Source organism: Salmo salar, chromosome 04 (genome assembly GCF_965601325.2).
Source record: "Salmo salar chromosome 04, fSalSal1, whole genome shotgun sequence".
In the NCBI taxonomy this organism is placed as follows: Eukaryota; Metazoa; Chordata; class Actinopteri; order Salmoniformes; family Salmonidae; genus Salmo; species Salmo salar.
The window spans coordinates 56,312,113-56,326,197 of NC_138294.1; the positions used below are offsets into that span (position 1 = coordinate 56,312,113).

Here is a 14,085-nt window from a genome sequence, read left to right on the forward strand (position 1 = left end):
ATGTTTTGCTGTCTATCTTTTCAATTGTTTTTCCTCATCGTGTTTTCTTAACGGCTTTGGACTGAACTCCCAGCTCGACAGGTCAACGCTGATGCTTTGGACGGAATTTGACTGGAAGGGCATTGGTTGATGTGTTAGCATGACATAGTACAGTAATAAGCTGACAGTCAATGCACATTCAAATGGGATACTAGAATGTTTTGGCTGTATGATTTGTTCCATCCAGACTAGTTTGTCTTAAAAGCAGTCACTGATTCCACAAAATGGAGTTGGCCATTTTAGCAACTGGTTGCCTCTTTGGTTTCTCCTCCCATTGACTTGGATGGAACATGGAAGTCACTCGCCCCAAGTTCACCCACTCAAAATACACATAAAATGTATTCACACTACATTCACATGTAGCATGTTGTATGTCTTTTGTTAGTCACTTGTCAGTGCCACCATGGCAACCCCTCTTTCACCTCCCAGTTTGAGTGTATCCTAAGGGAAGCTCAGAGCATGTGTGTATGTGTGTTTGTCGTGTGTGTGGTGTTTGTGTGTCTGTTTCTGTTTCTGACAGCCCTTGAATGTGTGTTTGTTGTGTGTGTGGTGTATGTGTGTCTGTTTCTGACAGCTTTTGAGTGCCACTCCACCCTGCCCAGTACAGTGCCCTCTGCCCCCCCAGCCTCCTCACCCCCCAGGCCCCTAATCTAAAGAGATGTGGTCCTGCTTCCCAGCCCCCCCAGCTCCCCTAAGCGCTCAGGGTGACCCCCAGCTTTTAGCCCCCTTCCACCCCTCCACTTTAGTCCTGTTCCCCCATTGGGAGATTATAGATATTGCAATCTTTAATATGGGCTTTATGCTCGAGGGCCATTATCAGTAATCTGCAGGGGGGTGGGGGAGTATGTCTGACCTGGATTCAGTAGCCCACCATCAGATGGACGGCTAGAGTTCATATTTACCATCTCTAGCATGCTGCCCTCAGTTGACATAACATCATTATCCAGAGGAGCTGAACTTACTCTAGGTTTAATGTATAGACTGTCCATGGTGCTGGTCTTACTGTAGGGTTAATGAATACCCTCTGTCCATGGTGCTGATCTTACTGTAGGGCTAATGTATAGCCTCTGTCGATGGTGCTGTTCTTACTGTAGGGTTAATGTATAGACTGTCTATGGTGCTGTTCTTACTGTAGGGTTAATGTATAGACTGTCCATGGTGCTGATCTTACTGTAGGGTTAATGGATACCCTCTGTCCATGGTGCTGATCTTACTGTAGGGTTAATGTATAGCCTCTGTCCATGGTGCTGATCTTACTGTAGGGTTAATGAATACCCTCTGTCCATGGTGCTGATCTTACTGTAGGGTTAATGTATAGCCTCTGTCCATGGTGCTGATCTTACTGTAGGGTTAATGGATACCCTCTGTCCATGGTGCTGATCTTACTGTAGGGTTAATGTATAGCCTCTGTCCATGGTGCTGTTCTTACTGTAGGGTTAATGTATAGACTGTATATGGTGCTGTTCTTACTGTAGGGTTAATGGATACCCTCTGTCCATGGTGCTGTTCTTACTGTAGGGTTAATGTATAGACTGTCTATGGTGCTGTTCTTACTGTAGGGTTAATGTATAGACTGTCTATGGTGCTGTTCTTACTGTAGGGTTAATGTATAGACTGTCTATGGTGCTGTTCTTACTGTAGGGTTAATGTATAGACTGTCTATGGTGCTGTTCTTACTGTAGGGTTAATGGATACCTTCTGTCCATGGTGCTGTTCTTACTGTAGGGTTAATGTATAGCCTCTGTCCATGGTGCTGATTCCGTGAGAAAACGCTTCATGGTTTGATGTGTTGTTATCACCACCATTTGAATCTGCACATGTAAATAACCTGTCTGTCAACAACACAAGGTACATACTTGCATACACAAATTGACATTTAATGAGCCCATGATCTAATATCCATTTCAGGTAGAAGATGTGGTATATTACCTGTAAAAAATGTAAGGCAATGAGCCCCTTTCAAACAGCCCCTTATTTACCACTTTCTTGCAGGTATACCCCTTTTATACATGTCAGTGGTTAACTGGCACATTGGGAGGGGTGTGGGTGTTGTTAACCCATGGGGGATGTTTGAATTTCAAATTAAGGAGGTGTTAAACAATGGAAGTGTAGATGAATTTACCTGCAGAAAAAGCAGAGAACCATTCACACAGTACCGATAGCTGTATTTTGGTTACAGGTTCTGTGAAAATGCAGGAGTCATGACTAGGTATTTTAGGTGGGGTTTAATGTACAATGTTTTTTACCCCTTTCAGATAGATGTACCAACAGCTGGTATAAAGAAGCAGGCATGGTAAATTAGTGGGATTTTGGTCTGTGTATGAAAGGGATGTATGTGTTTACCAGAAGGGTACTAGAGAGCCTGGTGCAGATGTTTGGACAGTGGTGTCGGAGGGGCTGGACAGTGGTGTCGGAGGGGCTGGACAGTGGTGTCGGAGGGGCTGGACAGTGGTGTCAGAGGGACTGGACAGTGGTGTCGGAGGGGCTGGACAGTGGTGTCGGAGGGGCTGGACAGTGGTGTCGGAGGGCTGGACAGTGGTGTCGGAGGGGCTAGACAGTGGTGCCGGAGGGCTGGACAGTGGTGTCGGAGGGGCTGGACAGTGGTGCCGGAGATGCTAGACAGTGGTGCCGGAGGGGCTGGACAGTGGTGTCGAAGAGGCTGGACAGTGGTGTCGGAGGGGCTGGACAGTGGTGTCGGAGGGGCTGGACAGTGGTGTCGGAGGGGCTGGACAGTGGTGTCGGAGGGGCTGGACAGTGGTGTCGGAGGGGCTGGACAGTGGTGTCAGAGCCACTGGACAGTGGTGTCGGAGTGGCTGGACATTGGTGTCGGAGGGCTGGACTGTGGTGTCGGAGGGGCTGGACAGTGGTGTTGGAGGGGCTGGACAGTGGTGTCAGAGGGGCTGGACAGTGGTGTCGGAGGGGCTAGACAGTGGTGCCGGAGGGCTGGACAGTGGTGTCGGAGGGGCTGGACAGTGGTGCCGGAGATGCTAGACAGTGGTGCCGGAGGGGCTGGACAGTGGTGTCGAAGAGGCTGGACAGTGGTGTCGGAGGGGCTGGACAGTGGTGTCGGAGGGGCTGGACAGTGGTGTCGGAGGGGCTGGACAGTGGTGTCGGAGGGGCTGGACAGTGGTGTCGGAGGGGCTGGACAGTGGTGTCAGAGCCACTGGACAGTGGTGTCGGAGTGGCTGGACATTGGTGTCGGAGGGCTGGACTGTGGTGTCGGAGGGGCTGGACAGTGGTGTTGGAGGGGCTGGACAGTGGTGTCAGAGGGGCTGGACAGTGGTGTCGGAGGGGCTAGACAGTGGTGCCGGAGGGCTGGACAGTGGTGTCGGAGGGGCTGGACAGTGGTGCCGGAGATGCTAGACAGTGGTGCCGGAGGGGCTGGACAGTGGTGTCGAAGAGGCTGGACAGTGGTGTCGGAGGAGCTGGACAGTGGTGTCGGAGGAGCTGGACAGTGGTGTCGGAGGGGCTGGACAGTGGTGTCGGAGAGGCTGGACAGTGGTGTCGGAGAGGCTGGACAGTGGTGTCGGAGGGGCTGGACAGTGGTGTCGGAGAGGCTGGACAGTGGTGTCAGAGGGGCTGGACAGTGGTGTCGGAGAGGCTGGACAGTGGTGTCGGAGGGACTGGACAATAGAGAGTCTACAGCTAGATGTGAATTAAGCATGTTCCTTGTGGGGTGATTTCTCGGATCTCTGAAGCTCCATTAAGAGTTACATTTTGGCTACAGATCATTTTGCTTCATTCATACATATGCTATTTATCATGGTTAGATGAATGAGTTGAACTCTGTGTGCTGAGTTGATCCTGAACGCTGATACAGAATGGGAGTTGGAGAAAATGTGTGTATTACATGGTGATGATTTGGACACATCTGTCCATCTATGACAGGGTCATTTCTCTCTCTTCTAATCTTCCCCTATTTGACCCTAAATGTGGGGACCTTCCTTTCTCGCTCTGCTGGGGTTGTGTGTCCCTAATCTGAGTACCCAGGAGGAACACTCCTGGTGTGTGTGTGTGGTGTGTATACGTGTGTGTTAAATATGAAAGGAGATTAAACCGATTTAACTCTGCGTCTGGCATACAAATTCCAATCACATAACTTGTGTTTTCTCTGCGAGTGTGTGTGTGTGTGTGTGTGTGTGTGTGTGTGTGTGTGTGTGTGTGTGTGTGTGTGTGTGTGTGTGTGTGTGTGTGTGTGTGTGTGTGTGTGTGTGTGTGTGTGTGTGTGTGTGGTGAAGGTAGAGGCCTCCTCCCACATCCACCTAACCCAACAGAGGCTTTAGCCCAAATCCCTGGCTTTCTGCATCACATGACTGATGTTTGCAGCTGGACATTTGACATTTGTTCTGATTATTTTGCTCCACATTTGAAGGGCATTCCTTTTCCTTGTTGTCTTCTGGTCTGTAACATCTGTTTATGTGGTCATTACTTTACAGTCTCTCTTTTATGATGACTTTAATTTAACTATTTATTGAATAATGCAGATTTCCAGATGTGTGTTTTGAATATGGTGCTCAACAGTGTGTTTTTCAAGCAGTTCCTCATCTGTAATTTCACGACAGTGACACTTTGCTTATACAGTTCTACTATTCTACTGTTCTACTGTTCTGCAGTTCTACTGTTCTACAGTTCTACTGTTCTACTGTTCTACAGTTATACTATTCTACTGTTCTACTGTTCTACAGTTCTACTGTTCTACTGTTCTACAGTTCTACTGTTCTACTGTTCTACAGTTCTACTGTTGTACTGTTCTACTGTTCTACAGTTCTACTACTCTACTACAGTTCTACTGTTCTACAGTTCTACTATTGTACTGTTCTACTGTTCTACAGTTCTACTGTTCTACTGTTCTATAGTTCTACAGTTCTACAGTTCTACAGTTCTACAGTTCTACTGTTCTACTATTATACTGTTCTATAGTTCTACTGATCTACTGTTCTGTAGTTCTACTGTTCTACTGTTCTACAGTTCTACTACTCTACTACAGTTCTACTGTTCTACAGTTCTACTGTTCTACTGTTCTATAGTTCTACTGTTGTACTGTTCTAAAGTTCTACTATTCTATTGTTCTACTGTTCTGCTGTTCTACTGTTCTACAGTTCTACTGTTCTACTATTTTATTGTTCTACTGTTCTACAGTTCTACTGTTTTACTGTTCTACAGTTCTACAATTCTTCTGTTCTACTGTTCTACTGTTCTCCAGTTCTACTGTTCTACTGTTCTACAGTTCTACTGTTCTACAGTTCTACTATTCTACTGTTTTACAGTCCTACTATTCTACTGTTCTACTGTTCTACAGTTTTACTATTCTACTGTTCTACTGTTCTACAGTTCTACAGTTCAACTGTTCTACTGTTCTACAGTTCTACTGTTCTACTGTTCTACTGTTCCACTGTTCTACAGTTCTACAGTTCTACTATTCCACTGTTCTGCTGTTCTACAGTTCTACTGTTCTATAGTTCTACTGTTCTACAGTTCTACAGTTCTACTATTCTACAGTTCTACTGTTCTACAGTTCTACTGTTCTACAGTTCTATAGTTCTACCTTGCTACTGTTCTACTGTTCTACCGTTTTACTGTTCTACTGTTCTGTTGTTCTACAGTTGTACTGTTCTTCTCTCTACACTACCTATTACTGACTGTGATGCCTCTCCCCATGCAGTACACAGCGAGGATGTGGGCTCTACCAGGCTGTACTTTGTGAACGCGTCCCTCCAGAGGCTCACCTACTCCAGCTCGGTGGGGGTGTCTCTGCCCTGCCCGGCGGGCGGCACCCCCACCGCCATCCTACGCTGGTACCTGGCCACCGGCGATGACATCTACGACGTGCCCCACATCCGTCACGTCCATGCCAACGGCACCCTCCAACTCTATCCCTTCTCTCCCTCCGCCTTCAACTCCTACATCCACGACAACGACTACTTCTGCACCGCAGAGAACCAGGCTGGCAAGATCCGCAGCCCCAACATCAGAGTCAAAGCTGGTAAGGAGGGAGTGGTAGGAGAAGAGATGGCAGAGGGAAGGGACAGGTGAAGAGGGGAGGGGGAGAGGAGGTAGAGAGATTGGATAATAGAAGTTAGAAGGACAGAGGGACAGAAGGAACTGATACTAAGGGGGAGCGGTAGAGGTTAGAGGGACAGAGGGACTGAAGGAACTGATACTAAGGGGGAGCGGTAGAGGTTAGAGGGACAGAGGGACTGAAGGAACTGATACTAAGGGGGAGCGGTAGAGGTTAGAGGGACAGAGGGACTGAAGGAACTGATACTAAGGGGGAGCGGTAGAGGTTAGAGGGACAGAGGGACTGAAGGAACTGATACTAAGGGGGAGCGGTAGAGGTTAGAGGGACAGAGGGACTGAAGGAACTGATACTAAGGGGGAGCGGTAGAGGTTAGAGGGACAGAGGGACTGAAGGAACTGATACTAAGGGGGAGCGGTAGAGGTTAGAGGGACAGAGGGACTGAAGGAACTGATACTAAGGGGGAGCGGTAGAGGTTAGAGGGACAGAGGGACAGAAGGAACTGATACTAAGGGGGAGCGGTAGAGGTTAGAGGGACAGAGGGACAGAAGGAACTGATACTAAGGGGGAGCGGTAGAGGTTAGAGGGACAGAGGGACAGAAGGAACTGATACTAAGAGGGAGCGGTAGAGGTTAGAGGGACAGAGGGACAGAAGGAACTGATACTAAGGGGGAGCGGTAGAGGTTAGAGGGACAGAGGGACTGAAGGAACTGATACTAAGGGGGAGCGGTAGAGGTTAGAGGGACAGAGGGACTGAAGGAACTGATACTAAGGGGGAGCGGTAGAGGTTAGAGGGACAGAGGGACTGAAGGAACTGATACTAAGGGGGAGCGGTAGAGGTTAGAGGGACAGAGGGACTGAAGGAACTGATACTAAGGGGGAGCGGTAGAGGTTAGAGGGACAGAGGGACAGAAGGAACTGATACTAAGGGGGAGCGGTAGAGGTTAGAGGGACAGAGGGACAGAAGGAACTGATACTAAGGGGGAGCGGTAGAGGTTAGAGGGACAGAGGGACAGAAGGAACTGATACTAAGGGGGAGCGGTAGAGGTTAGAGGGACAGAGGGACTGAAGGAACTGATACTAAGGGGGAGCGGTAGAGGTTAGAGGGACAGAGGGACTGAAGGAACTGATACTAAGGGGGAGCGGTAGAGGTTAGAGGGACAGAGGGACTGAAGGAACTGATACTAAGGGGGAGCGGTAGAGGTTAGAGGGACAGAGGGACTGAAGGAACTGATACTAAGGGGGAGCGGTAGAGGTTAGAGGGACAGAGGGACTGAAGGAACTGATACTAAGGGGGAGCGGTAGAGGTTAGAGGGACAGAGGGACTGAAGGAACTGATACTAAGGGGGAGCGGTAGAGGTTAGAGGGACAGAGGGACAGAAGGAACTGATACTAAGGGGGAGCGGTAGAGGTTAGAGGGACAGAGGGACAGAAGGAACTGATACTAAGGGGGAGCGGTAGAGGTTAGAGGGACAGAGGGACTGAAGGAACTGATACTAAGGGGGAGCGGTAGAGGTTAGAGGGACAGAGGGACTGAAGGAACTGATACTAAGGGGGAGCGGTAGAGGTTAGAGGGACAGAGGGACTGAAGGAACTGATACTAAGGGGGAGCGGTAGAGGTTAGAGGGACAGAGGGACTGAAGGAACTGATACTAAGGGGGAGCGGTAGAGGTTAGAGGGACAGAGGGACTGAAGGAACTGATACTAAGGGGGAGCGGTAGAGGTTAGAGGGACAGAGGGACTGAAGGAACTGATACTAAGGGGGAGCGGTAGAGGTTAGAGGGACAGAGGGACTGAAGGAACTGATACTAAGGGGGAGCGGTAGAGGTTAGAGGGACAGAGGGACTGAAGGAACTGATACTAAGGGGGAGCGGTAGAGGTTAGAGGGACAGAGGGACAGAAGGAACTGATACTAAGGGGGAGCGGTAGAGGTTAGAGGGACAGAGGGACTGAAGGAACTGATACTAAGGGGGAGCGGTAGAGGTTAGAGGGACAGAGGGACTGAAGGAACTGATACTAAGGGGGAGCGGTAGAGGTTAGAGGGACAGAGGGACAGAAGGAACTGATACTAAGGGGGAGCGGTAGAGGTTAGAGGGACAGAGGGACTGAAGGAACTGATACTAAGGGGGAGCGGTAGAGGTTAGAGGGACAGAGGGACTGAAGGAACTGATACTAAGGGGGAGCGGTAGAGGTTAGAGGGACAGAGGGACTGAAGGAACTGATACTAAGGGGGAGCGGTAGAGGTTAGAGGGACAGAGGGACTGAAGGAACTGATACTAAGGGGGAGCGGTAGAGGTTAGAGGGACAACCAAAAGGGAGAGGATTGATTGACAGCCTGCTGGCCACAGCACAAGCCACTCAGAGAAGGACCTGTCCAAACCCTGGTCCCAAACCCAGCCTGACATAGAACACATCTGTAACACAGGCAGACACACAGCGAACACAGGCGAGGACACAGCCTTGCCCAAACACAGGGTCACTGAACTCTGTTACACACCACAGACCCTTCAGCCTCATCACCATGGTGAATTAAGGCCACTGACCTGTGTCCCTCCCTAGTTATACTTAACAACCTTAAATGATCCCTTATCCTTCATCCTGTTTGAACTGTATTGCCCACAAACACAGTATGTACTGTACATGTGTTTCATGTGACATCATAGAAGCACAAAACACTCCCACTAACGACAGTATCTATGCAGATGTTGCAGCTGCTGCTAGTTGCTATGCTATTCCTAAAGCATCAGCTGACTAGCCCGACGCTCTCTCCCTCCATCTTATTCTCTCTATTTCTGTGTCCTCTCTTTCTCTTCATGCCCTCTCTTCCTCCTCTCTCCTTCCTCCTCTCACACCGTCCTCTGGTACCATGCTAAATATAGCCGCAGCAGCACGCTTCTTTCATTATCTCTCATTATGAAACCTAATTGGTGCACTCCATTGATTAGACTTCATGCCAGTGCTTTAACAAGGTGTACCTCTTATAAACCAGCACAGAATATAGCTGATGTGGGTGTACATATAGATTTCTCTGGGTCTATCCATCCATTCTATCCATTTCATATCATATATTGGATCTACCCAGTGGAGGTGAGATGTTCTGTTGAACCAGTTGGTCAAGTGGTCACCTGGACCAACCCCTTGTAGACACTTTTACAGTTCTCCTGGACTGTAGGTTCTCCACAACCTCTCTTGTCGTTGTTCCGCGACCCTTCCTCCCTCCCTCTCTCACTTCCTCTCTCCCTCTCTGTCCATCATTCACATCAGGGCAGACAGTCCCTCCCCCGCTCCTCCTGCTGTCAACATCTGTTTTCATATTCTGCCTCCCAACACCGACCTGCACTAATACATACTCCTACTAATACTAATACTACTAGAGCCAAGCCAGTGGAGGATTATGGAGAGAGATGGAGAGAGATGGAGAGAGAGAGGGAGAGAGAGAGACAGAGAGACAGACAGAAAGAGAGAGAGAGCCTGTGATCTGAACTGCACGCCAGCTGGGCCGGTCACTACTCTCCACTTGCTCCTTGCTGCTGCTGCCTTCATTCCCTCATGACCCAAAATCTCACCCCAAGGGGACTAGGGATTAGCATTTACAAAACCATAGTAGCCGTCCCATACCCAGGGAGTTCTGTATGGTCAGGGAGTTATGGTTATGGAGGGGTTACATTCAGGAGGGGTGTGGTTCAGAGGTTCTGGTCTGGGGTTTAGGGTCAGGATGCCTTGGTGTTCTTGTGGTCTGGTTAGGGTGTTGTGGTCAAGAGTTTGTGTAATGGTGTTACTACAACTTGGTTTAAAGTTAGAGTATTTGGAGCATGATTAAATGGGGTTAGGGTTAGGGTTAGTAAATAAACAGTAAATAAACTACTTTCTAGATATCCAAAATGTTATGTACATTTGTCATTTTGGTGAACTATCTCTTTACTGCATAGCTACAGTGGGTGGTTATTCAAATGTAGATGATACAATTTCCAACATAGCGTGATTTAATACATCTATTCACTGTTCCCATGTTTTATACAATCATCTAGGCATCGAATTATATGTCTAATGTATTTCTATGTTTCTCTATGTAAAGTGGAAGTAGTAATGCATATTGATGTGTTGTTATACTGCAGTGGGATTCTAACGTTAATGTAACAGTCCCTGTTCTCTACACTGCACTGCTGTTACTAGGGAGGGGGCTTCCAAAGCAGTTTCTTAGCAACCTTCAGATATGTCCTAGCTTCTCCTGATTTCACTAATGAGTTCATGCTCATTCAGGAGAGTGTCAAATATTGCATGAACATGTATGAACAGTGAATCACCACCAATACATACAGATGGTTTCATTAAGCTGGGTTGTTATCTCTAGCACAGTGCTTTAACAGTACCACGCGTGCTGTAAATAGAGTTGTACACAAAACAATAGAATACTGTCTGATGGTGATGTCATGGTGAAAGCTAGCCAATCATTTTTTTGGTTGATCCTGCTCAGAAATTGGGTTGCGTAGTTAATGATGAAAACAGATGTACTGTAGAATTAGTGTTATTGATGTGTTCAAGCAATAGACAAAACCAGAATCTGTTCCCAATATGTTTGCAAATGTATTGTTGTAGATTCAGTACATCTATATTATTAGTAGATTATTTTGAAATCCAAAATATAATATTAAAACTGTCACCTAACTTGTTTCTGTTAATGATTCTTACAACATAGACTACAGTCCAAAACTCATACTGTATATTCCACTGCATCTCTAGTATTCACTTGTTCCTAAACCAAAGAAAGATTGTAACACCAAATACTCTAAAATATAAAAATATGTGTTAGTATATTTCCAATGTTTCAGGGAGATCCGGGCTGGTTTAGTCTGGAGGGGAGTGACCCCTGAGTAAAAGAAAAGCAGAACAAGCTCTATTTTGGTGGCCTCTAGTACATTCTAATGCCTTGATTCCATCCGAAATACGCAGCTAAATCATTTAATACTTTAACGACTTTACTTCCAAGATTGGTCAAATTAGTTGTGGTATGAAGTAGAAAGACATGATTTTACAAATAAAATGACTGAAAATGTATGAATTTAGTGTATTGTTAGTTGTTTCGGAGATTGTTTAGGCCTTTATGATCAGGACTATTTTCTAAGTAAGATAACCTTTTTTAACATTAAACCTGTCTTCTCTTGATGAAAGTCATATTTATAGTTTTTTGTAATTTGGGTGAGCTATCCCTTTAACAGTTTGGCTTGTCAATCAATAATTGTGGGTGGGATTGTCAAGGGAGGTGGCAGGATATTTGTGAGTCACAGAGTTGGTAGGGTTTCAGACCTGTCAATCAATCACTGTGGGTGGGACTTTGAGGGAAGGCAGGTAGATTAGTAATCTAGTCAGAAAAACTAGTTTAGTCTAGTCTTTTGATTTATTTTATTGTGACAAAAACTTAAGAAAAAGGTTGTGTTCCCTGTAGAGAAATAATATAGAATTGCAGGTAATTGGTTTAAAATGTTCAAAACATTATATCAGACATGCATGAATAAACCTACAGGTGTTTGTAGAACGAAGCAGGTGTTAAATATGGGCTTTGCTACACAGAAAGCAGCAGTTGACTAGGCTACTCCATTGTCGACACTAATCAAATCAATAGACCTGTATTAATATATTTCATAATACCATATCATGTGTCATAAGATTAGCTTTTATAGCCTTCAATCTGTTTTCTTTTCTCAGGCTCTCTCTCCACTACCTATTGTTCCTGCAGTGAGGAGTCAACATCTTCATCTAATGTTTTCATCATTTATCTGCAGATAATCAACAATCATTAGTAGCCTACCAGTAAGCAAATTAGGGAGCAAAATGAACAGCTCTCTCACCGATGCGATTTGGTTCCGTTCACTTATAAGGGGTCCCGAGGCTCCCGAGTGGTGCAGCGGTCTAAGGCACTGCATCTCAGTGCTAGAGGCGTCACTGCAGTCCCTGGGTCAAATCCAGGCTGCGTTACATCCGGCCGTGATTGAGAGTCCCATAGGGCGGCACACAATTGGCCCAGCGTCGCCCGGGGTAGGCCGTCATTGTAAGTAAGAATTTGTTCTGCAGTTCTTAACTGGCTTGCCTAGTTAGATAAAAAGAATGGAAATTTAAAATAAATCTACTTTATATTCATCACCTCCAGCACCACCCCAACATCAACATATGTGAAAATGGCGTGTTTCTGTTTTGTTGTAAAAAATATAGAGGAAGATAAGTGTTTCCAATGACATCATCAACCAATTAGAAGGCAATGCCTACTAATAATTGGTTAAAATCGCACGATGCACATCGATGATGTCATCATTGGAAACACTTATCGTCCTCTTTCTTTTTTACTACAAAACAGCTGTTAGTCCGGGAACAACCCATCACTAGGCTACACTGACAAGTCATTTTAACGGTCACTGGCAAGTCTCGACATGGGCTTGGAAACCTAGGAAAACACAAGATCTTTGGTTTACTCCTGATGTGATACCATGAACATCACTACGTTGTGATTTATAGGAGATTGACTTTATTCAGTCAGACACCTTTAATAATAAACTAGTCGACTCTGTGGCTGTATAGGCCTATGAAATACGCCAAAGAAAATAAATGATTCCGCCACAAAACAATAATGAAGTGGATTTCATTTCAATTCATTGTTACCAGTGTACATTCACTCAAAGGAGGCCATGCTCATGCTCTCCCTCCTCCATGAAAAGAAATTTGACTGCAACCAACCACAGCACACAAAAATAGAACAGGTTCTGAGAGGCGGGACCGACAGCAGACTGACAAACCGGCAGTGTGTCGCTGTCATCTCTCGCTTTGTAACCATAGCGTAAAAAGAACCAGAGCGGAGTCCCCACATCTGTTTTTCAGGGGAAATGGAAGTTAGGTTGAAAATACTCTATCCCTGAGAACCAGAAACATCCGCTTTCTGCTGACACTGCGGAGAGTGCTGGCTTTGTGACTGACAGGTGCCTGTCCTGTCAATAGATCACTAGAAGATGCATATAGTTCATTCTAGTGGGAGAAGGCAATACAGACTTTTCTGACAAGTGAATTAAAACTTTTTGATGTAAAAAAGCCTAGTTAATAATTAAGAGTCTATTGACGCACCCGTGCACCAATCTAAGAAACATAATAAAAAAATCCCCATCAAAATCCTTCAGTTTAAGCTAGAGAGATCAGTTTTTGCATGGGCTGCGTCTCAATCCACCGCATCCTCCTATGTCAGCTTTCAGAATGTGCGGTGGAAGGTGGCCGAGCTACAGCGATGTTTGGCAGACCGTTAGACATCCCGCAAAATCAGTCTTCTCACAAAAACGTTGGTAGCGTGCGAACGGTTTGGCCTACAAACTAATATGACCCCCCACAAGTGTCCCGGGACTAGTCTGAAGGTAACCCATACAAATTAATAGAATGATAGATGTAGTTTTGTGTCCAAAAAAACAAAAATATTTCCTGAGATTTCTTATATCTCCTAGATATAGGACAGACACTTCAAAACCTAATTCCTTATGAAAAAAATGTTTTTATACCTAAAGGGGTCCTAAAATTCAGAATCAAATAGCTAAATGATCCATGGTATGACCATCTTAAAGGCTTAGACTTTTAAAGGGAATTAATGAAGTGGAAAAAGTGCCGGCTGACAATGAGTATGTTATCGGCCAGCACTTATGGAAAACACTGTCATCTGAATAAAATACCTCCTTGACACTTTGTCTCTCTCTGTATGATAGTGTTCAGGGAGCCGTACACGGTGCGTGTGGCAGACCAGCGCTCCATGCGGGGCAACGTGGCCGTGTTCAAGTGCCTCATTCCCACCGCCGTGCAGGAGTACGTCAGCGTGGTGTCCTGGGAGAGAGACACTGTTTCCATCATCCCAGGTAGGACAACACGGGAAATAGATGGGACGGGAGGGGCCAAGGGAAGGGAGGGGCCAGGGCACAGGGAGGGGTCAGGAGACAGGGAGGGGCCAGGGGACAGGGAAGGGCCAGGGGATAGGGAGGGGTCAGGGGACAGGGAGGGGCCAGGGGACA

The 14,085-nt window shown here is 46.5% G+C and overlaps 1 protein-coding gene across 1 annotated transcript in view; it reads left to right on the plus strand.

Moving 5' to 3' along the window:
• Nucleotides 1–14,085, plus strand: part of LOC106603368 (cell adhesion molecule DSCAML1) — a 127,680-nt gene that overhangs the window by 8,304 nt on the left and 105,291 nt on the right. The window contains 2 exon segments of the mRNA XM_014196942.3: nt 5,702–6,022; nt 13,786–13,932. Coding sequence (XP_014052417.1) covers nt 5,702–6,022; nt 13,786–13,932 — 468 coding nt within the window.